The 25,641-nt window shown below is 42.4% G+C and overlaps 1 protein-coding gene across 1 annotated transcript in view; it reads right to left on the reverse strand.

Moving 5' to 3' along the window:
• Positions 1–25,641, reverse strand: part of grin3bb (glutamate receptor, ionotropic, N-methyl-D-aspartate 3Bb) — a 71,844-nt gene that overhangs the window by 10,436 nt on the left and 35,767 nt on the right. The window contains exons 2-5 of the mRNA XM_066646996.1: positions 18,388–19,016; positions 11,862–12,954; positions 11,441–11,586; positions 7,651–7,766 (exon numbers count right to left, since the gene is read on the reverse strand). Coding sequence (XP_066503093.1) covers positions 7,651–7,766; positions 11,441–11,586; positions 11,862–12,954; positions 18,388–19,016 — 1,984 coding nt within the window. The remainder of the gene's footprint in view (positions 1–7,650; positions 7,767–11,440; positions 11,587–11,861; positions 12,955–18,387; positions 19,017–25,641) is intronic.

Here is a 25,641-nt window from a genome sequence, read left to right on the forward strand (position 1 = left end):
CAGCACATGGCATCATCCCCCAATATCCATTTATGTAATTTCAATTTGCCTTCATTGTTGTCTGCATTTTAGATCAGTAGTTATTAACTTAAAAAAGGTGTATGTTCATATCTACACTTTCTCTCTCACCTCAGATAAAAACAGCCCAGCATTGCTGACTATTTTTTGAAGAAGATCTGCACACCACAGCAAGCAGCTGTTCTCACTGATGGTATCCTGAATATGCTAGTAACAGACAATAAACCAAATTTGGCTTGTCTTCCCTTTTATCTGATTAATAATCGATTATTCGAAAAAATAAGCGACAGATTAATCGATTATCAAAATAATCATTAGTTGCAGCCCTAGTGCAATTAGAATTGTTAGACAGATGAAGAATATGAGTAATGGGTAATTGAAAGCACAAATGTATTTGTAAAAGTGTGCAATGATAAATATAACATTGACTGGTTCATATCTTTATAAAGTTGTTAAATTAGAATACTGGACTCTTGAAATAGACTAGCTGGCAGCTGGCAGCATCCAAAATGCACGATTTTATGCCTGTTTACTTTTATATCTGTCTTCAGATGATAAAAATAACACACAGTCATATCACACACCAGCAAACTGCAGAAAGTAACACAGAATTAGTAATTAGTACAGTTCTCCTGTAAAGGTTTGTGTAAACTGCTAAATTTAATGGCTTAGTTCTATGCTTGTGAATCACTGAAATCTATATTAATACTAATACTGTAGACACTATATATATGAATACCCTCATATTAACAAGAACTATGTTATATTTTAGGTTTAAAAATCAAAAGTAAAATAACTTCGGTATAATTTTTTGACAGCATTAGGTCAAATCCATCATACTCAAGTGTAATTCCATGATGACGATGCACTTTTATAGCCCTTGCAATAGAACTGTGAGAAGGAAAGATAAAGCCTGACAGCAGCAGAGTGTCAGGGGAAACAAGCCACAGCACAAAGAAGAAACAAACTAACATTTGACCGCCTCCATCGGGAAGCGGTTGTAAACGAATCCCCCTACAAACCCCCACCCACATGTTTGAAAGGAGAGGAGAGGGATGAGCAGCGTTCTGGGCAGAGCTTAAGAGCCTTTATCACAAAGACGCCAGTGTTCCCCATTGGAAGACCCACAAAAATATTAATCAGTTTGCTTCTGCCTTCCCTCTCCCACTGCCCCTCCCTCTTCCCCCTCCCTGGCGATCCTCTGTCAGTCATATCATTGTGTGTCTGCAGACAGACGCCAGACTTGATCAAGTGTACGCAAATTCCATCAGCACTGAAGGAACACACAGGAGGTACACACACAATCAAACACATGAACAGACAGGCAGATATTCATATACATTGCTTCTGTGGGGTCTCAGATTTCCATTCATTTTGTGGAGACTCACCGTAAGCCAGAGCTGGGCATCATGGCCAAAATATAAATCACAGTCTATGAAACCTCCTTTTATAAAACCATATAATATTTTATAAACAAATCCACCACCTTTTCTGTACATAAAGAAAAATATTGCTGTGTATAGTTCTCCTTTGTATTTATATTTTGACTACAATTATTTTTCATTTATATGACTCTTCAAAATCACAGTTCTAATGAATACAGCATTCATAGAGTTAAGTAATCATACTTAACTGGACATAAGTAATCATCTGTACCCACAATAAACATCGAATTAAATGAGAGAATTGCAGTATGTATAACATACTGCCACTGCTGCTTAGAGGACTTTTAATCTGAAATGACCAGCTCTTGGCTCTTCTAATTATAAACACACTTACTCACTCACTCACTTGCCCTGAATGAACATTAGCCAGTGACAGATGCTGTAAATAATATTGAAATATCGAAAATGTGTTTAAAAATCATATCACATTTTCTCTGTGATAAATATGGATAATTAATTATTGCCCGGCACTACCCAAAAGCTTAAGTGTTCTACTGTCCGAACCATCCACCTAAACACAACCCTAATCCTAAACCTAACACTAACGTTCCCTTTACATTAAAACATACCTACCATGTTTGAGACAAACCATGTCCCCAAAACACAATATTCTGGTGGGCACACACACACACACACACACACACTCAAAACCAGGCCACTCTGACAGACCGAGCTGAACACTGAGTACTGCAGCGATGAACATGTTTCATCATTTCTGAAATGGACAGCAGCTCAAACTTAATCCAGTCCTGCTGCTTTAGTACAGGCCCCGACTCCTGGACCTGAGCTCTACCACTGCTTTAGGATTGTTCTCCTTACTGTAAAAATGCAGTGAGTGAAAAACAATTCCAGACCCCTTTGTTTTTGTGAAATGACTTTAACATGAACATCTTTTTAACATGAACCTTGTCTGGAATTCATTATAAAAATTGGTAAATATTGACAGCAGGTTTGCCATGAGCATTCTTAAGGCACCATGAATTTTGCAGCACTAACATCTAGATGGAGTTTGAGGAACTGCTTACATACATCACTGAACAAAACTTCATCTCCTGAATATTTCATTTTTCAACACTTTTTATTACATATATTTTCTTCGAACCAAGTCAAAAGTGACATTGAAAACCTATTTTATTGAAAGCTAATTTTTCTGTATGATTTCCAACAATCACTTCATGTAAATGGACATTAAAGCAAAGCTGTGGCATAAAAACCTGAAAAAAATGTTAAAGTGTCTATATGTGTGGATGTAAATTAAATATTAAACGCAAAAGTGTCTGAATACTAGTTTTCTGCTCTCCCTGTACGTGTTCTGACCACCTCACATCTTCCACATTCATCATTTAAGGCTCAGAGTGAGCTTGTCTGATAAATTATGGCCTGAGCACATGGCCGGCCGCAGCTGCCGGATCAGGGGAGACGGGTTTGTATCCGTCAGCTCTATGTGGCTGTAATAATTTAATGGAGAGGAGCTGAATGAACCATGACACACAGTGAGTCAGCAGCCGCAAGAAATCAGAGGCAGAACCGCGAGGTAAGGCTGGTAATTAAGGTGGAGAGGAGGAAGAGCGGTGGATGGGTGGCTGGAGGTCTAATTGAGCCAAACCCCAATTATTGTTTTACTCCAGAATCCCATCTCGGTGTCAGAGCCGTAAAATTGAGGATGCTCAAAACTCTGTGGCTGCAGGGGGAAGAGTTATTTTTTCGAGCCCCTCCCTCTTCATTCTCTGCTCTCCTCTCATCACCTCTCATCTCTTCGCCTCCGGAGAAAAATGATGGAACCTTTCTCCAGGCCCGTGGGGAGGAACCTGTTGTTCCTGGAGGCTGAGCGAGGAGAAACAGCGCCTGCTCGGCTGCGGAATCACTGCCTCAATCCAAAAGTGGGTGAGTGAGCCTCGTAAAAAGATATCTGCCAGACAACCAGACGAATTTTTTGCCATTTCAAAGCTGGCGAGCTGTGAAATTTGTTAAGGAGTTTAAAATATGAAAAATATGCAATGAAAAGGGGCACTCCCTCTCTAGAATTCCCTCGCTCCATCTCTCTCTCTCTCTCTCTCTCTCTCTCTCTCACACTCTCTCCCTCTCTCTCTCTCTCCCTCCCACTCTCTCTCTCTCTCTCTCTCCCTCTCTCCCTCTCCCTCTCCCTCTCTCCAAGTCGATCCAAAAATAGGGCTGTGCAGCTATCAAATCACTAAGTGGACTTTGGAGCCACAGCTGGCGCTGAGTTGACCTTGCTCTGTGATATATTGGCTGCCAAATGTTTAGGGACACTTATTCTCACTGTCCCAACTTCCAGGGGTAGTTATACTGAGATGAAATTTCAAATTACCTTTTAGAGCAGCCACACATGCTTAAGGTCTTCGAACCCAATGCAAAGTGTGGGGTAAAAGGGTATAAAGCCCCATCTGCATTGGGATGTGAAGCAGTGGAACTGTGTTCTGTGGAGAGATGTAGCACCAGCACCTTTAGGATGAATTAGAGTGGCATCTGTGATTCTAATGTATATTACATCCTTTGTGTACCTTTAAGTTACAGTACATTCATTTCTCCAGGGGAAAATACTGTGCTAACAATGGTCCTCCCTCTTGTCACTTTTGATGGGCAGTGTACAGGGTGGGCCATATATATGCATACACATTAATAAAATGGGAATGGTTGGTGATATTAACTTCCTGTTTGTGGCACATTCAAGATGGGTGGTGACCATGGCGGCCATTTTGAAGTCGGCCATTTTGGATCCAACTTTTGTTTTTTCAATGGGAAAAGGGTCATGTGACACATCAAACTTATTGGGAATTTCACAAGAAAAACAACGGTGTGCTTGATTTTAACGTAACTTTACTCTATGAGTAAAGTTTATGAGTTATTTACAAGTTAGTTACAAGTTTACTTATAAAATGTGTTCAAAGTGCTGCCCATTGTGTTGGACTGCACTGCAGGAGAAATGCTAGCACAGGCTTCCAGTATCCGTAGTTTCAGGTGCTACACATCTCGTATCTTCACAGCATAGATAATTGCCTTCAGATGACCCCAAAGATAAAAGTCTAAGGGGGTTAGATCGGGAGAACTTGGGGACCATTCAACTGGCCCACGACGACCAATCCACTTTCCAGGAAACTGTTCATCTAGGAATGCTCGGACCTGACACCCATAATGTGGTGGTGCACCATCTTGCTGGAAAAACTCAGGGAACGTGCCAGCTTCAGTGCATAAAGAGGAAAACACATCATCATGTAGCAATTTCGCATATTCTGTGGCCTTGAAATTTCCATTGATGAAGGATGGCCCCACTATCTTTGTACCCCATATACAACACCATACCATCAAGATGTGCAGCACCTGAAACTACGCATACTGGAAGCCTGTGCTAGCATTTCTCCTGCGGTGTTGCTATCAGTGTGTGATGAGTGGGAGAAGAGGGTTGCATTGACAATCCAACACAATGGGCAGCACTTTGAACACATTTTATAAGTGGTCAGAAACTTGTAAATAACTCATGAAAGAATAAAGTTACGTTAAAATCACACCATTGTTTTTCTTGTGAAATTCCCAATAGGTTTGATGTGTCACATGACCCTCTACACATTGAAAAAACAAAAGTTGGATCCAAAATGGCCAACTTCAAAATGGCCACCATGGTCACCACCCGTCTTGAAAAGTTTCCCCCCTCCCATATACTAATGTGCCACAAACAGGAAGTTAATATCCCCAACCATTCCCATTTTATTAATGTGTATCCATATAAATGGCCCACCCTGTACTTATAAGAAGCCTGTGTGAATGACCACAACCCCAGGCTTCCCCCTAGAGCAGTGGTCCCCAAACATTTTCTGCAGTAACCCCTCTTTTCTACAAAATAATACCTTCCAGCCAGTGGATCTTTTGCTTCCAAAATCCACTGGAATTCATCTGAAACATTAAATCAAATATAAAAACATGTAATTCATACAAAAATGCACTTACTTATTCAACAAAATACATTGACAAATCATCTCTACAGGGGGATTATCACAAGGGACATGCATTATGTAGCTCATACATTTGCCTTGCTGCACCCACGGTGCAATACCTTGGCACCCCCCCATTTTGGAAACCACTGCCCTAGTGTGTGATGGAAGCAGAGGAAAGACTGTTAATCTTTCTGTGTTAATCCGTACCTCTGTCTGTCATTGATTAAAGCAGCTGCCTTCACTCTCTTAAACATTTTAAAGCAGCTGCAGACATCCACAGCCACTTAGTTACGGCTGCTTCAGCACGGCATGGTGGCTGAAGTGATTCTAAAAGGGAAACCACAGGAAGTGAGACACCTTCTGGTGGTGACTTCATAATATCCTCACTGCTGAAGCTCCATTTTTGACATTTCTCACTTTTTACAGCTGTTATTTCCAGGTAGGCTCTAGCTCCAACTAGGGGCTGATCAGGATAAAGCAGTTAATGAATGAATGAACCCAAAGCAATACAAATGCTTTAAAGATAAATTATGAAAAAAATCACTTGATAAGTGCATTAGGATCTGGAGACCACCACTACACAAACTGTGAAACAAGACCACACACTCCATTTTTGGTGGGCTTCCTGATTCAGAAAACATGGGCTAAAACAAGTTGTTCTAATATTTTGCTGCTTCTTACGTAGAGTGAGGGTTGTCTGAGTCTCTCCCACCACAGCACTGAGGTTAATGAGTTTAAACGGTGTAAAACTAACACAACAACAACAACAAAAAAAAGGAAACCGAGTAAAAATGGCTAAAAACCAGAGCTTCACTACTTCCTCCTGGGCTCTCGCACTAAACAGATTTGAGGCTTACTCTCATTTAAAGGAACAGGAACTGAAACCGGGCCGTTTAGACAGGGGGAGAATGCTGCTGTGGTGTTGGAGTCTTTTGGTATTTTGACCAAAGCAAATCACCAAGAAGCCCAGGATTCCATTAACTTGTGGAAAATTTGTATATGCCACCTTTAAATTAAATCTCATTACATAAGTTTACACTGAGAACTAAAGATTTCCTCCTTCTCCTGTAAACTTTTACAGATATGAGGTTTAACTCAAGAGTAATATATTACAGCACTCACTCTGAGTCAATGTCAACTGCACCTTATTTGGAATTCAAGCACATCTTCTTCAGTGTGACAAAGATATTCATGATCTGTCCAACACACGCCACCATTTTATATATATATTTATATATGTATGTCCACACTTTTATATTCAAAGCAGCTGGTATTTGTTGTCAAACAACGTGCTGAAGGGAAATCGAAGTGTCAAACTGTCCTTGTCTACCTAAGTATTTTCTCTGACATCTTCCATCAGCCTCTTATACACATTTTTATTTACATCAGTAGGTGGCCATCCTCATTGTTAATACCCCTCCGCCCCAGGAGCTCAACTCCCTGCTGCTTAGAGACCTGCCATATGTTAAAATGAGATGTTTATAGACGTTTACACTGGATATAACTAAAGTAAATCTGTCATAAATGCGGACTCCAGCACCCACACACGACTAATTTAACTTCACTGTTATTTCTTGTCGTTTGTAAATGTGTTTTTTGCAGAAAGTTTAAAAAGTGAGTTTGTTTTCACATTTTTCTTGACATTAGAAAAAAAGGGGAGGGTGTACCTTTAGATTACACTACATTCATTTCTCCAGGGGGAAAACACTGTGCTACCAAAGGTCTACAGGGTGGGCCATTTATATGGATACACCTTAATAAAATGGGAATGGTTGGGGATATTAACTTCCTGTTTGTGGCACATTAGTATATGGGAGGGGGGAAACTTCAAGATGGGCGGTGACCATGGCGGCCATTTTGAAGTCGGCCATTTTTGGATCCAACTTTTGTTTTTTCTATGGGAAGAGGGTCATGTGACACATCAAACGCATTGGGAATTTCACAAGAAAAAGAATGGTGTGCTTGATTTTAATGTAACTTTACTCTTTTATGAGTTATTTATAAGTATCTGACCAAATTGTGTTCAAAGTCCTGCCCATTGTGTTGGATTGTCAATGCAACCCTCTTCACACACTGATAGCAACACTGCAGGAGAAATGCTAGCACAGGCTTCCAGTATCCGTAGTTAACTGTTTATTTCCTGTCGTTTGTAAATGTGTTTTTGCAGAAAGTTAAAAAAGTGAGTTTGTTTTCACATTTGTCTTGACATTAGAAAAAAAGGGGAAGGTGTATCTTACCTTCAATAGCAAAAGGTTTGCCAACGGTCAGAAGCTTGCAGTCGGCATCGATGGACACTTCATAGTCCAGCAGAGCTTTGTCCATGATGAAAGCATCAAGCTGAGGTGGATCTGTCCTTCACAACACAAAGAGAGAGGGGTTATAGGACCGCATGTAGAAACACACACACATTTAATAATACTGATATATATATATTTATAGACCCTGGGTGCAGAACAAAAGCAGTTTCTTTGTTTGATGGCCAACTTTCATTTTCATTCATATTCATATATTCATTCATTATCTGTAACCACTTATCCAGTTCAGGGTCGCGGTGGGTCCAGAGCCTGGAATCATTGGGCGCAAGGCGGGGAGGGGAATACACCCTGGAGGGGGCACCAGTCCTTCACAGGGCAACACAGACACACACACTCACACGGACACTTTTGAGTCACCAATCCACCTACCAACGTGTGTTTTTGGACTGTGGGAGGAAACCGGAGCACCCGGACGAAACCCACGCAGACACGGGGAGAACACACCAACTCCTCACAGACAGTCACCCGGAGGAAACCCACGCAGACACGGGGAGAACACACCAACTCCTCACAGACAGTCACCCAGAGCGAGAATCGAACCCACAACCTCCAGGTCCCTGGAGCTGTGTGACTGCGACACTACCTGCTGCACCACCGTGCCGCCCTTTATTCATATTCATACATTTTTATTTTCCTCAGTAACAGCTTCTTGGCTCCACAATCTTTCAGACCCTTGGTGTTGAGTTGTTTTGCCACAGTGGAATCATTAACAGAAACACCTGTTTGGTTAAATCGGGAGTGAGCATGGAGCTAATTTTCCTCCTGTCTCATAAAGATGAAAGATTAAATGCTGTTTATACGGCGTTGAACATTTGTTGAAAGTTTTTGAAAGTACTTTTTAGGAAACCAGTCTTTGACTTTGTTTATGTAAGTGGACTATCTAACCTCCCTTAGTAATATCACAGGCCGAATACGAGAATGAATAACCTGTCCCTAATGGAAATGAAATAAATGTAGGGTGTTCTCTGACTTATGCACAGAACTATACATAATCAATACATTTCTATTAGTGAATATTTTGAAAAAACTAAAAATCAGCATCAGTACACATGACACATCATCCTGCACTCTCTCTCTCTCTCACACACACACACACACACCACCCTTTATAGAGGTTTCTGGCCATTCTTCGTTTCATTACACATTCACAGCAAGGTTTTCATCAGTCAGATTGCGTCTCTCCGTCTGTTGCAAATGGGACACAGTCATCATTTGTCCAGGCGAACTGTTCCTAACCAAGCACAGCCATAAATCTAAAAGCACACTAAACGAGATGGAAAATTAATACACAGTAGTCTGAATAGAACCATCAGCAGCCCGGTGGCACCAGAAGGACTGCAGCAAAATGATGGATAAACCGCACCAACAATCCTCACCTGTAGGGGGAACCACTTCCAATGTTTACATAGAAATAACTTCCTTAGTCTGTTTTAAGCTGTGGATAATCAGTGAGAAGAGGGTGGCAAGTGTTACTGCAAGTAAACAGCAGATCATTTTGAAGTCCTGGAGGCGTTACATGACAGTCCTGTGAAAAGAACTGTCCAAAAAAAAACAAGAAGTCCTGTCTTATAAAACACCACGACTGCTTTTGAAGGCAGCAGAGAACACTGGAGGGTTCAGCACTGAGCGGTTTTCGCCAATGACTGTTTTCACTAGAACTACTGAGACTAGGACACAAGATGAAATACATATTAATACACATTAATACCAATTTGCCATCCAGCTGGGAGCCCTTGAGACAGTCTGACAGGCTTTTTATTATTTACAAATTTCTTTTAAGTTCTTCACTAATTACAAGGGCCAGATTTCCCCTCCAAATCAAAGATAATAACTTGAATTTGAAATGGACCAAGGCAAATGTGTGCCATTATCCCACCATCTGGTGAAGAGAATCAATCCATTAGACAGTATTTAATAGGATAAAATGAGTTCTAGACCCTGGTAAATGCATGCATTTGTGCCAGGCCTCTGTCTTCGTCCATGAGCTGCGACGCTGAATTTATCTGCTCTGAAAAAAGTTGAACTTTGCAAAGAAATCTACAAACTTATATTGACAGTCGGAACAGGAAGGAATGTGGACACAAAGGTAGGAACAAAGACTGTCCTAGCTATCTATTTTTCATATAGGCCTACAAAAACAAACAAACAAACACAAACACACACGCGCACACACACACACAAACGCAGAGATAGGAGTGGACACACATACACACACACACATATTCCTGCATCAATGTGACAGCACTGCAGCATAAAAAAACAACTCTCCTAGCATACAGAGCTGTGAGCAGACAGGGATTCCCAAACCTTCGCTCCTCACCCAGAGAAAGAGGAGAAAAACCCATGCCTTGCTATTTATATCAGTGCCCACCACTGTCAAAAACAACAGGAAGGTAACAGTTCTGCTTCTGACCTGATACTGGACATTCGGATGAATCCAAGGTCACGTAAGGACCACTGAAGACAATGAGAGCACACCTGATTAACTCATCAGCTAATTGACTGTTTGTAAAATGAAGATTAACACACCTTTCAGAGAATCGATATTAATCATCAGTCAAGTGAAGGAAAAACTCTGTCAAAACCTCTCATAACAACCTGCAGTGAGAAGCTGGTGGCAGTAAATTAGTCTCAATTAAGCTGCTTTCACGCTGAAGGTAGACGCACCGTTCAAACGTAAAAGTGGGACGACCCCCTGCAGCGGTGAAAGAGGGATCCAAAACTTAACCCTAGCTTTACGTTGGAAGGAACGTCTATACATGGTGTTCAAAAACTGAAAACATTTGAACCTTGGTGCCCCACTTTTGTAGATCACAATATTTTAGAGCGCCCCCACCTGGTGTGTAATTGAGGCTGTGTCTGGAGAATTCACTACGACTGGCTGGGTGAGCATGGCCCCCCACTTTGATACACCCCTCATTCATTTATTTTCCTTGCTGCGCTGCCCCTTCCAATACCTTCCACTTTAAATGATCCTGTGAGTCTTCCACGGCAATTTTACGCATTGCTTAGTGCACTGTACATTTGCAGTGCATTCTGCAGTACATGGTCTCAGTGTTGACCCTATCATCAGGAGATCGTTGGTTTGATCCCTCACTATCTCTCAGCCATCAGCCACCCGTAGCAAGTCCCAGGTTTGTAATCCCAAGATCCAAGTGCACAATCAGGCCTCATTCTTTCTGGGTGGGTAGGGTGTCCCTCTGTATCCCTCATCACACAAGATCAGAGCTAGCTAGTGCTAGTATCTATTGGCTGTGGTGACAGAACTGGATAGTAAGCAGCATTCTCAAGTGTGTTAACTTTTCCAGTGGTGCTGTGTTAGCAGTTCTAAGAGAGACAGTGATTCATTTCAGAAGTCTCAAAGGAATAGCACTTGGTGAAGTCATTGTGTGTGACTTGGGGAGTCCTGGCTATCCAGGTTAAAAATGGCAATGGCAAAAGTTTGGGGATTTTAAATATTATTAATAATGATTAAAAAAACGATAGTAACGTGAATTGTGGATTTTCTGGTAAGTACTAACTATATAAAATAGAACCTTTGGCCAACCAGCCTTCTGAATTAACATGAGCCAAACACAGCTCACACTCTCCTGATCATCTGGAGACTGCAGTTAGAAACCACTTGTTTGTGGACATTTTAAAATGAAAGGTTAGCAACTTGACATAAAAATGTCCAGAGTGCTTGTTTATTTTTTATTGCATGGTCTCTTACTTGAGAGTAGCTACACCATCCGGAGTGGTGGGCTCATTAAATCTCCTCATATACTCGTGCATTTCAGGGAAGCTTTTCTTCATGTAGTCTTCCGCACTGCTTTCCCGTACAGTACCGAAGCGGAACCCATGGGACGGGTGGTGGAGCTAAAAACACAAAGAGAAAACAGTCAGAACCACCATGAGTCATAACTCACCAATCCTAGCCAATACACAGGAAACAGGTACAGCTATCCTTCAGTTAAGACTTGGTGCTTGTGTAACTAGTGTATAATTTATATTTGGAAACATGGATGAGGAGGTCCGCTTTAGCTATATGACCTCAGACTAATATTCACACTAGTGACCCTAAACAGCAGCCCTAGTCCTAGTCGTGGTGATTAAAACATCTTTGGAATAAATGCATCAAATAAGGATCTCACTTTGGCATCATGTATGCCTGAAAGTTCCTCAAACGTCTTCTCCCCGACCATGACTGCGGCCAAGTTGGCCGTGTAACTGGACAAAACCAGCAGGCAAAAGATAGCCCAGAGGTTCATGAGGAATCGGCCAGTCCAGCACTTGGGCGTCTTGCTGGACACGGTGCGGCCGAAGAGAATGGCATAGCAGAGGTTGAGGGCCGAAGAGTAGGAGAAGACCTTCATGCGGTTGCGTCCATGTGGCGTCATGCCGAAGGGACTCTTCCACTCGTAGAGGGTGAGAAAGAGGGCGGTGATGTGCAGCGCCACAAAGATGCCCACCCACATTGACCAGTGCAGTGGCCACATGAAGGCACCGATGGGTGCAGCCGTATCCTTGCTGCGTACCAGGATGCCCAGGCTGGTGGAGAAGAAGGGGCTGGTGAAGTCCATTACTTTGCTGCGTGCTGAGTTGATGCTGAAGCTGGTGACGGCCATGTCGGCCACGCTGTTCAAGAGGTCTCCTACAAGCCCGGTCCAGCGTCCACCTTTCCAAGCACCGTATTTGCCATCCCCTACGATGTAGAGGTCAAACTCGAAATCCATGTCCTCAGCCAGTTTCTCCAGCAAGTCGATGCAGTAGCCGTAGCAGCACTTGCTGTAATCCAAAGGGACGAACGTGTTATTGCCCAGGGCCCGACTCATAAAGTACCGGTCCAGTGACTCTGAGTGGTTGGTTCCTGCGTCCAAGCAATACTGTCCAGCCGGGCAATTCCCGTCTGGGTCTACCTCTCGGGTGAAGACAAACGGATGCTCCACCAGAGTGACCACTCGCACACGGCTGCCAGAAACAGGGAAGCCTGGCCTCCAGCGAGTGCCTTCTCTGCCTCTCTGCCCATCGGCACGATGACGACGGGACAAACCCTGCCACAGTCCCTGCTCCTCAACCTCCAGCTTTCCACCCTCCCAGCTGCCCACAGTCACCCAGGTGGGCTGACCTACGGCGTCCCGCCGCAGGCTCCACACGTGCACACGCTGAGAGGTGAGCACCCGGGAGATGTTGCGCTGCACACTGACTGTGCCAGTCAGCCCTGTGAAGGTGGTGTTAGAGAAGAACCTATAGGTGAGAGAACAGAAGATCAGACTTGATAAAAACACATCTGTTTTTTCCTGTTTGTTTTTTTTTGTAAACATGTTCCTTCTTTGAGGATGCACTGATGTGAGAATGATGGACAGATCTTGACATTCTTATACTGCGGCTTTTGCAGAATTTTCATGCAATCATAAGTCCTCCACCCTGTAAGCTAAACTCCCCCTGCCACATACGATGCCACCAGCACTGGGAAAGAAAGGACAAACATGTGCTTCCTCGGACACGTGATGCTGCCCACTGCCTATATTCACACTGCGGCTAATGAACCGTCACTGGACTGCCTCTTATGCCAGAGGAGAGCCCTGAATGCCCAGGTCCATCACATCAGCTGAGAGACGCATGGGCTGGCTGCATCCATGCCATGTGATAAGGGGAGGGAGTCATCCTATACACCCAGAGAGAGAGAGAGAGAGAGAGAGAGAGAGAGAGAGAGAGAGAGAGAGAGAGAGGTCATTAGCGCTCTCTTAGGACTCCCAGCCTTGGATAACCAGAACTTCACTGAGGATCAAACCCGTGATTTCCTGAAGATAAGGCCTTAGACCGCAGCATCACTCAGGACAAAACAAAATGCATCATTTTTGTTCCATATATTCAGCTGGAAATAGTCCAGCTGCAGATGTTTTGGTGCTCCCAGATATGTCAGGGGAATAGAGATAAAGAGCTCTGGGTCAGGTGTGGTCATAATTCTCCTGTGCTTCGAGAAAAGTAGATGTCTGGTGTCACTAACAGGATTGCACTCACAGTTAAGCTTGTCTTATCCAGAGCTACAGCCCGGCAGACAGTAAATACTGAGAGGGCAGGCCTGAGAGGGGGGCGACCTGATCGGGAAGTCTGACACAATCTGGCTCCCTTCACATTGTAAACTTTTAGAAGTTGCTTTCATGGGGCAGTATATTCAGCTGTGAAACTCCATCTCCTTCAATAAATTAGGGCTGTTTGACCGGCTGGGCGGAAACTACAGGCAGGAGATCAGGTCACTTAAGGCAAGGCAGCGCTACAGCCAGCCAGACTGGGCTCCCAATCGAATGTCTTTAGTCATTAATAAAAGACATGGCATGGATCCAGTGCTGATTCGCTTCATAAAAAGTTAAGGAAGGAAAAAAAAAAGAAAACGTAATTTGGCCTGAAACCTCTTTGTCATTAATTTAAACTGTCAGATACACTGGAATGCCCCACATGCAGAGGCTCCTACATGCAACTCTTTGCTGAATGACGCTGGGAGACTACACTTCTTCCTTGTTAAAATGGCAGCTTGTAATTACCTAAAATCCATCTTCATCTCTTTCGTTCACAGGGTGATCAGCACTCCGAGAAGACTGAAGAAGATCATGCTAATTCACCAATGGTTCTGTAGCACCACCTCAGATGTTGAACTAAGGTTGTTAGTATCAATTCTATCACCAATCAACTTATCTACATATGATTTAAATGATTAATCAAGTATTCAGATGTTCAAAAAGCCCATGCACTTAAAATAGACTTACAAACAATGCATCATGGTGTAGTGATACACAGATCATGAAAATAGACTTATGTCTCTGCACTCCCAGGGTCATTATTTCATTCATTCATGTTCTGAAAATGCTGCATCCTGGTCAAGGTCAAGGTAGGTTCAGAACCTACCTGGAATCATTAGGCACAATGAAGGAACACACCCTGGACCTACTTACACAGTCACTCACACGTTCACTGTCAAAACACTGTGTTTTTGGACTGTGGGAGGAAACCAGAGGACCTGGAGGAAACCCACGCAGACATGAGGAGAACACGGCAAACTCATCCCAGACAGTGACCCAAGGCAGGGATTAAACCCACAACCCCAGGACTCTGAAGTTGTGTGGTAGCGACACTACCTGCAGCACCACAGTGCCGTCATTGTCATGATCATATAAACAAATTTTAATGATCAACAATTCTTTCATCTACATCTAGATTATTCTTACATAATCTGTGGTGTACAATTAAGGTTTAAAATTGTAATTCTAAAATCAAACACAGCAGGTAGTGTCACAGTCACACAGCTCCAGGGACGTTGTGGGTTCGATTCCCGCTCTGGGTGACTGTCTGTGAGGAGTGTGGTGTGTTCTCCCCGTGTCCGCGTGGGTTTCCTCCGGGTGCTCCGGTTTCCTCCCACAGTCCAAAAACACATGTTAGTAGGTGGATTGGCGACTCCAAAGTGTCCGTAGGTGTGAGTGTGTGAGTGAATGTGTGACTGTGTGTGTTGCCCTGTGAAGGACTGGTGCCCCCTTCAGGGTGTATTCCCGCCTTGCACCCAATGATTCCAGGTAGGCTCTGGACCCACCGCGACCCTGAATTGGATAAGCGCTTACAGATAATAAATGAATGAATGAATGAATGAATGAATGAATAAAATGAAACATTCTTCTAATCTTTTGTCATTTCATGATAACTACTGCCTAGTAATAAAACTAAGAATTGTCAATGTAATCAACAATAAAATAATCTAAAAAGTATGCTTGTTGATGGTTTAAACAGTGTGACTCACCATTTACACAATCCTGACAAGTCTCACCTCATGTGGTTACTGTTGCTATGTCTGTCAAACCTTCAGTTTATGTTGGTTACATGTTAATATGTAAATAATTTTTAATAAGTGTGATTATACACTTTCTAATGACAGTGGCACACTCTGATGAAGTGTATTACTGAGTGAACTGAGAAATTAAGTACTTATAGTACATCCTTTAGAATTGATTTTGAAGAAGTAACGCTTCTAGATGGGTGGCACGGTGGTGCAGCAGGTAGTGTCACAGTCACACAGCTCCAGGAGCCTGGAGGTTGTGGGTTCGATTCCCGCACCGGGTGACTGTCTGTGAGGAGTTGGTGTGTTCTCCCCGTGTCCGTGTGGGTTTCCTCCAGGTGCTCCGGTTTCCTCCCACGTTACACACGTTAGACTGGCGCCCCCTCCAGGGTGTATTCCCGCCTTGCGCCCAATGATTCCAGGTAGGCTCTGGACCCACCGTGACCCTGACTTGGATAAGCGGTTACAGATAATGAATGAATGAATGTTTCCAGTTGACAACAGGATGCATTTTAACTTTATGTGTTCAAAGAGGACTGCTATTAATATTTGGTGATGTTGTCTGAGGCATGAGGCTAATCTGCTCTGGAGGGAGATCAAATCAGAAAACGATTACTTTCATGACAATGCGATTGGCCTCAGTGCCGCTCAGGGCTATTGATCTGTCGGTCTGGAGTGGAGGCTTTGGCCCTGTGTGATTGTCCGCTGTTGTGCAGCTTGGTTCTGGTCTGGTTTGGCTTTATTTGCCTTTATCCTATTGTGCTGTGTGGCAGGGTTGTCGACAAGGCTGTGTGCAGAGCATCTGTACTTGTGTTCAGAGAGAGAGAGATGGGAGAGAGAGAGAGAGAGAGAGAGAGAGAAACAACATGCCACACTGATCCAGACACTCTGCAGTGGTGTGGCATGGTGTGCTGCTGTGGGCTCTTTTGATAAGAGTGATCCCCACCTCATGGGAAGGCAGCCGAGTGAAACTCATGAATACAGCTTAAAGCTCCAAAACATGTTTGCATTCCAGCTGAGTGCCTGAGAGCCAGACCAGCATTTTCAGCAGCCAGCCTAAGGAGAGAAGCCCTGTTTTTGACCTCAACATGCCTTCTAATAGCCCAGCATTTTGCTAGGATGACATATGTATAACATTAGTTATAATGCTATCTATTGTAGGAATAAAAAACAGGAGTTTGCAGAGGTTTGAGAAGTTCTTTCAAATCCTCTGGCAAATGGAACTCATAAAACCATGCAAACACCAAAAAGTATGTCGCATCAGATCAACGGCACCTAAAGATTCTGTCTTTAAAATACAAGAGATACTCAGTTTCTATACTTTCAAAGGATGGCTGTTTTTATTGGAAATTAAGTTAATAGAAGGTGGTCTCTGACTTTTACACGGTGCGGTACATTTTATACTCTCTTCAATTCTATTACAATATTGGGGCAATAGACACAGGTGTGGAGTGTGGAGAGGAACAAATCTAAAGTCTGCAACAGAGCATAAATCTCGAATCTCACCAGGCCATTTACTTTCAATTCCCCACTGTGCTACACTGTTAACCACAGTTTGTTTTGTAAATCCCATTTGCCTTCCGGGCTAAATGCCAGTAGTTTTGTACCTTTTCTAAAACAACAGACAGCTCTCAAAAAATTCAGATTGCTCAAGTTCAGACCCTTATTTCAGCATTAGAAATTCTGTGATTTTTTTCTAAAGTGATTATCTTCCTTTTCACTGGTCTTTTTTTGCGTCTTAATGAGGCATGGCTCAGAGCTCTGAACTCACTGCTGAACTCAAGCTGACAAGTTCAAACAGACAAAGTCAAACACAGTACATTGAAGAGTGTATGAAACTTTACAAGTTCATTATGCCAAATCAAATCAAATGTGCCCAATATGTGCTTGAAAAACATAACTCTAGCCTCACTTCACCATTGGCAGAATTCAAGGCACAGGGATTAATAGTGGGACCCAGGTGGACGGCCTGTCAGATAAATGTGGGAAGCTTTGGCCCTGTCAACACATATCCAGATAGTTGGGCTATAATTAAACTCCACGAAGCGTGAGAGAAACAGGTTGAATCCCAAATCACTCCAATATCCCTCTGTAGTGCAAGTCATGAAATTACTAAATCTAGATCTTAATAGTGCATTATACATTTGTAATAAAACATGATATATATATATATATATATATATATATATATATATATATAGTGTATATATGAGGGAATATGAAATCTACTACTATCTGCATGTATACATTTGTAGCTTTAAGTCTTATATAATTCACTCTATAGAGACTTAAGAGTTATTTGAATTTCAGACAGATACAGGCATGCTGTGTGATGTCAGCGTTTTCAGAAAGCTGTGTTTTGTCCGTAAACACAACACCAGTGACAACTGGGTTTTCCGAAATCTTCACTTTGGAAAGTGTTTTTTGGAAAGCCTCCTTTCCAGTAACCTAAAACTCCATTTTCATTTGGATGGAAGCCAAAACATAGATATCATCTTTAGTTTTTAAAAAATCCAGATCCATATGGACAGGGCCTACTTAAATAGCCCTTTTAAAAGGGCTGTCCATGTCTTACCCATCTATATCCAATCACTGACCCTGGAAAGCAACATTTAACCCCAGCCCAGCGACGTGGTTGTGTTGGCTGGGTTTTGAGATGTACAGTTAGCCACAAAGTTTAGTAGTAAGGTTTATAGTATTGAAAAAGTGTAGTATACATAGTTCTTTATAAAAACCTTAAGAAGCCCATTTTGAGGGTGTAAGGGACACTGCATTGTAGAGGCAACATGCAGCTTGGCAGAGTGTCATCTATTTACTCTTCTTCACCTGAAAAATTCACATGAAGGTGTATTTACCTGGAAATGTACTGCCCAGACGATGGCAGTTCATGTTTGTTGGGTTTGTCGAAGCAGTTGACCATGTTCTGGATGAGGGCTAGATCGGGCCGAATGATCGTAGCCGTGGCGACGGCTCGGCTGACCAGCTGCAGAGCGTCGGCAATGTAGTAGTCCAGAGGCTTGCGGTCCACTTCGCCATAGGCTAGTAACCCCAGAGGCAGGCCAATAGAGTGCAACGCATCCGGGCTCAAGGGGTATCCCATAATCCAGTGCACTGTGGGCAGGGTGAGGCCCAGGTCATGGGCACTGCGAAGGACAGAGGAGGCGCATTGCGGATCGTCCCCGAACAGCAGCACCGAGGCCGGGGGAGGCTGGTCCTGGCTGAAGTGCTCTGCCAGGAACTGGGATACATTTACATTATCAGTGCTACTGCGAGTGAGGTTGAGGGCGGCCCGCAGGTGCCAGCGAGAGCCACCACTGCCCGCATGACTGTGCACCTCCAGGAGCTCCAGAAGACCAGCTTCCTCCCAGCCCTGGCACAGCACAGCCATGCCCTCCTCCCAGCCGCTCCGCTGCAGCACCGCCAACAGCAGCTCGGCCAGCCCAGACGGAGGGATTCGGGTCGTCATCTGCAGGTGGAACCGGTTCTGTGGAGGAAAGGGCATAAGTGTTAACTTGTGTTAGGTTAGTCATAGAAATGATCTACTCGTACACATGCTAACGGAACAGTTGATAATTCTTGGCAATTGTTAACATTATATATGTGTTACAGTTTTATCAGAAAATTCTAGCCTAATCTGAATCTAATCCCAATTCCTGATTACTGCTGCTCCACCTACTGTTATACATACTGTCCTTTTAATGAACTAAATTTAATGTATGCATATATCCTCTTGTTGGCTGAATCTGTCAGACACTAGCTACAGAGAATTACAATAGACCACCTGTTTCAAAGGGACGTGTACAATTACTGCTTTGCAATCTGATTCAGAAAAGGCCGGCAAGGATTCAGCGACCTGCCTGACAAGTTAATTTGTTGGGCCACCACAGAACAGGCAGTAGTGATTGTGGAGGGGATTGCTATTCATGGTCTGTCTCGCTGGTTTTTCCCAGCTGTGTGTAACCCCTATCTGACTTTAGCTGCCCATACCGGTGCTGCTGGGACGTGAACGTCTCTATAAAGTCCAGGCTCTGAGTCTTTGATATCTCTCCAACAGTCGGATGGTGGAAAACATTCCAATCATATTTATCCAAACTTGAAATTCGTGTCCAGATTTTGGATATCAAGGCCCAGCTGATGCCCATGAGAGCAGCTTAAAAGAGCTTTTCACCGGCGCTCTGAGGGCAGACGCTGTGCTCTGGGAATACATCCTGGCATGTGTGCAGTCACAGAAAATGAAAAATAAAGCATGCATTCATACTGCGTACAAGCATCCAAGTCCTATGGGGTTAAGTGGGGGTTTTGAGCATAAGCAACTCCTTTCTGTGCCTGTGAATTCACCCTTACTTAGCGCTAAGAAGTGATGAGCATAAATACACAAAAGAAGGTGCTTAAAGGCTAGCACTTAAAGGAGTCACTGAAATATTGAACAGGACTTTATAGACCAAGTATGTTAACATGACTACAATTAATGGAAGGTATTAGACACTAATTACTGTAGCCTTTTTATTTATTTATTTTATTTGCATCATGCTAATTACCCAGCTAACACAATGGGGTGCTATCTAAATGCTAGCTGTACATATGGATGTCCCCCTGGGTGAGTAATTGGACCAGGATAGGTCAAACATAGTGACCATCTGGGCTGTACATCCCACTATGGGCCAATGTACGCCTCAAATTGGACTTGTTGGGCTTCCCACATTTATCTGATATATGCAGCTCACCCGAGTCACAAAACAGACCATGTATCAACTCACCCAGTGGCCGTGCTTATCTTGGAAACAGTTGGCCTAACGAAGCTTTGTTGGTAGGTAGCTGTCACACAGGGCAATTTATAATCTTGCAAAAACAAAATCTGAATACAACTGGTTGAACTTGCAATTCTGGATTAGTGCAAAATATGACAAAAATAATAATAATAATAATAATTAGTTCAATTTATTTAGTGCCTTTCACAAACCCAAGGACGCTCTACAATCCTACAAATAAAAATGCAAATACCCTCTCCAAATCTCTTGTGTGTTATTCTTTTTTTAACGTCCAAACAACAAGAAAGTCCATGCAAGTCCAACGTACAAGAAAAGCATAACAAACTAGCTAGTGAAATGCTAATGCTAACTACTGGAACTGCTTTTCTTCAATGAGTTATTGATTAATTTCACTGTAACACACAGCAAACACACATCTCCAAGCTGGAGTTATTTTTGATGGACATGTATTAAAACCATGGATTATAACAGGCTTTTCAGTCAGACAGTTTTGACTAGCGCAACACGCTATAAATTTACATTCATTAATGTTGATTGATTTAGAATGTTCACTTTCAGTTTGATATAACCCTCGGAAGTCTCTGCACTGACTCATCTAAAATTTGTATGGCTGTCCCCAGATATTCATGTAAGAGAACATGTCAAGCCCTGTGAGAATCACTAATTAGTGGCCATTTAAAATGATTATTCACTGCTAGCAACATTAGCTATTTTTACAAACCAAAGCTAAAGGAGAGCGTATTCTACTCCCAGCAAAAACAATCACACAACACTGAGTGTGTGAAATTATAGATAATCTATTATCAGCCACACATGCCCATGTAATCCACATAGTTACATTTGATATTCCATAATGACATCAGCACTGCACCAGCCATCTGTTAGCAGCCAACACACTGCGCAGATGCTTACATGAGACTTGTCCTGTGTGCTGTGTGGCAATGTCCAGCTGAATTAACATGGTCCCAAATCAATCAGCTCTTATTTACTGCAGCTGTTGTACAGATTCACTAGAGGGTTTAGCCTCCTCATCATCATCATTATCAGAAACAAACACTCACAGAAACAAACTTGCCTGTGGTAAGGAGTAAACAGATGCACTGGAGCAAAAGTATTTGTATTCCCAATGATGTATTCCATAACCCAGCTAGACTAATGATTCAGACACAGTCAAAAATCACTAGTTTGTTTTGTTTTGACCAAACCATCACACACATAGTGTGTTTAATGACATTGTATGAAATCATTTTATGTAAAATAAAGCATTGGCGGCACGGTGGCGCATGCCAGGGACCTGGAGGTTGTGGGTTCGAGTCCCGCTCCGGGTGACTGTCTGTGAGGAGTTTGGTGTGTTCTCCCTGTGTCCGCGTGAGTTTCCTCCGGACGTTCTGGTTTTCTCCCACTGGCCAAAAACATATGCTGGTAGGCGGATTGGCGACTCAAAAGTGTCCATAGGTGTGAGTGTGCGAGTGAATGTGTGTGCCGCCCTGTGAAGGACTAGCACCTTCTGCAGGGTGTGTTCTGTGTTCCTGCCTTGCGACCAGTGATTCTGGGTGGGCTCCGGACCCACCGTGACCCTGAACTAGATAGGCGGTTACAGACAATGAATGAATGAATGAAAATAAAGCATAAACATACAGTCAAAATTCAGGCTTCAGTGTCTGAACTAGTAGCATGTCATGGAGTGTAGTTATGATGGGTGGTGGGGTGTTTCTTATTGAAAAAATACCCAAAAAATATTATGGTAACTACTTGATGCAGTAAACACTTATAATACCTCCTAAAACTTTTAATGCCAAGAACTTCACTGACCTGGCCTGTAACTTACTCACTTGTGTTTAGCATGATTAAGTTTCTCCACAAGAGGGAGCTACTGAAATGAAAAATCATATCAAGAGGAAGCTCAAACAAGCACATATTTTCAGTAAGAAATGAATGACACTGATTGGTTTTATGACCAGTGATATACAACTTATGCATCAAATATGAGAATTAATACTCAATTAGACTTTCTGGAAATGTAGAGCAATTATGTCCAAGCATCTGTGGATATCAAGGGCACTAGCGCTCTCTCTCATTTGAAGCAAGTGTACAGTGATTTAGCATGCACTTTACCCCATATCTGGGCTATAATCTTGTCAGCTACAGCAGACACGTAGCTCCACAACAAACCTAGACATGTCACCTTCAGACACCAACATGTCTTTGAAGGTCAGCTTTATTTAGGATAAGTAACATCCCAAATATTTGATGTTTGGCCAAACCAGTGGTTCTCAAATACAGTTAGCTCAAAATTTCTCAAAACATCCTCCACCCAAACCAAGTGTCAGCTAGTGTCGTCACTACAGGCAAAATCTGATTTGTTTAGATCCTTGACGAATGACCGTGTGATGTCTCATTAACGAGATGCTAATCCTAGATTGATGTCTGAGAGCCTCATGAAGGTTCATGTTTAATATTTCAACCTGATATTGATGCTGAGTGCATGCTCTTTGATAATTTGGCGTCTGTTGTAAGTATTTCACGTGGCTTGGGGAGAGAGGAGATCAAAAACCCACATCTCTGAGTTCACCAGTCAGTCATTGCAATTAGCGGAGAGGAAAACATGCAGTTTAACACTTATAATCAGAATTACGACATTTATGAGCTCTTTACATCCATAACATTTTCTTTTAAAAATATCGACATTGGCCTGATATTTACTGATGAATTTGTAGCCCTCTGGAGGACAACTGTGCTAATATATCCCCATCTCATTAATTTAATTAAATGTGCAACTCTGCAGGAGTAAAAGCTATATTTATATTTATTTATGAATGATTCCAGCTGGATATAATCTCAGTTTTTACATTTTATGCATAAAATTCTGAAATTTTCATTTTAATTCTGATTTCAGTGCACACTTGAATATGAATATGTCGATTAAAATTCCTTTATGCTTTTTCTAGTGGCTTCATGACATGCTCCTGAACAGTTCTCTGCTTCAGTTTCCAGCATTTTATTCTAATTCTTCTGAAAATATTCTCTTCCTTCCTCAGAGTTTTGGAGAAGTACAGGACGTGTTAAGTTGCTGCTGAGTGAATAAAACGCACTGGAGCCTAACGGTTCTGCAGCAAATTTAGTGAGAGATTCAAGAGTCGCAAGGATACATTTAAACTCAAAATGGCAGTTGTACTCCAAGATCCTACATTTCATTCAGATGCTACATTTTAATTTAATTTAAAATAATATCTAATAATATTTTATAATATATAAAAGTGCAAAATATGGTTATCAATATTTCTTTTGATATTTAGGCTATTAATAGGGAGTTTGTCCACGTTTGCTGCAGTAACAGTTTCACCTCTACTACAGCTTTAGACTGGACGTGTGAACATTTCTTTCAGGATCTGATGGCATATTGTCATGAAAGCATGAAATCAGGTACCGATATGTGACTAGTTTTGTATCAAAAATGTCATTCCCAGTCTTCCCAAAATTATTGAGTGGCGGCCATCACAGTTTATACACCTTTAGCAGCAGAACCTATACATCCCCAGCAGAAATCACTTCTTACAAGGGGTGTCTATGAACATTTGGATATTTAGTTCACATGTTCTTGTTGCTCCACTCATATTTTATTTACCATAAAAGTAATGGCCCTTTTGATATAGCAATGAAAGTTTGGCCCAGATGTGGCTCATATCTGCAGTTCTCTTATGACCCACATTTGACCTTGAATGATAGCGCTGACTCAGAGTGAGTCTGGCTGCCTCAACTCTGCCACAAGTCCAACTTATATAGGCTTAATGTCATGCCATAACCTGAGTCAAGCCTACACAAAAAAAAGGGCGTAGGAGTGAGTGTGATATATATTGTGTTTGTGTGTGTGTGTGGGTGGGGGCATATTTGCTGAGTCAAAGCCCACCACATTCCCAAAAAATTTCATTAAGCTATAAGCTGATTCCTATGTAAATAAGGCAGTACAATACTGCATTTATAATGATGTGGAACAGAATTGATTAACATTAAAGTTAGAGAGTGAGGCTGTGTCCCAAATCACACACTATAGAACTTTACATACTTAGAGTGACCAGATCTGAGATGGTGAAAAAGAGGACACACGTCCTGGGGAGTGTCGTTGCCCTCGCTGCCGTTGTGTGTTTAGCTGAACCTATGTGTGCTTTTAGGTCCTTTACAGCTTTATTAGCTAAACATGGGAATTTATTTTTTCATTCGTCCGAGAACTTACATTTTCGTTTCGGCAATAGCTGCTCGAGATGAGGGTAGGTACATGAGCTTTGTCTGACATAAACAAGGACTACTGACGTGCAGACTGACCAATTAAATGTTTACAAAGAAGGTTATCGACCAATAACGGTAGCTCTACAATCAGACCGTCCAATCAGAAGATTTTAAGCTACTTCACCACGCCCCCTTCTCACTCAAGCGAACCAATCGGAGTAGGGGAGGGCGGGACTAGTTTGTGAACGAAACTTCTCGAAGTTCTATGTAAGCTCTAGAAAAACAAAATCCCGGACGTTTGTGAAATTCTCCCCGGACATTTTTTTAAGTCTAAAAAAGAGGACATGTCCGGGTAAAAGAGGACGTCTGGTCACCCTATGCGGAGCAGAATTGATTAACATTAAAGTTAGAGAGTGAGGCTGTGTCCCAAATCACACACTATGGAACTTTACATACTACAATACAGAGAAGGCTGCTAAGGGTGGTACATTATTTTGTTGCTCACTATTCAGTGCCGTTTGGGACACACCCAGAGACTAACGTCAGCTTGCTGCCTGTTTAGAGCGGTTTCTCACAACCTGAGCTAATATTAACCTTCTCTAACTCTCAGGTCACCCTCTGTCACATTAACAGTTATATACAAGCTGCGTTCATAACTGTAATTAACCTTAATTGTTATCTGTCGTGCCCTTGTTACTGACCTCAAGCCCAGAGCTGGTAAAAACTAACTTTATAAACCAGACTCTGATGGTGAAGCGGAGGCCAGTGAATGATTGGAGCAGGCGAATGATTGTGAATGATTGTTTGAACAGGCGCCTTAACGAAGGCTGAAAGAAGGCCCACTGTGTCTGACTCACTGCAAAACACGTTAACCTCGGTGGCGTTTGTGACAGAAAAGCTACTTTTTTCTCTCTGTGGTATATATTTTTTATACAGACACATCCCCCCATACCTCGCGGTTCCTAAGCCAATGTTGCTACTAATAACTGCTACGTGTGAACAGATTAAACCCAAATGTGTCTGCTGTCTGTTTCCTAACGTCCCACAACACATCTGTCAGAAAACAAGGTTTATGATGCATTTGTGTGGTCAAGTATTTCAAAGTTATTGCTATGT

Source organism: Hoplias malabaricus, chromosome 16, assembly GCF_029633855.1.
Source record: "Hoplias malabaricus isolate fHopMal1 chromosome 16, fHopMal1.hap1, whole genome shotgun sequence".
Classification (NCBI taxonomy): Eukaryota; Metazoa; Chordata; class Actinopteri; order Characiformes; family Erythrinidae; genus Hoplias; species Hoplias malabaricus.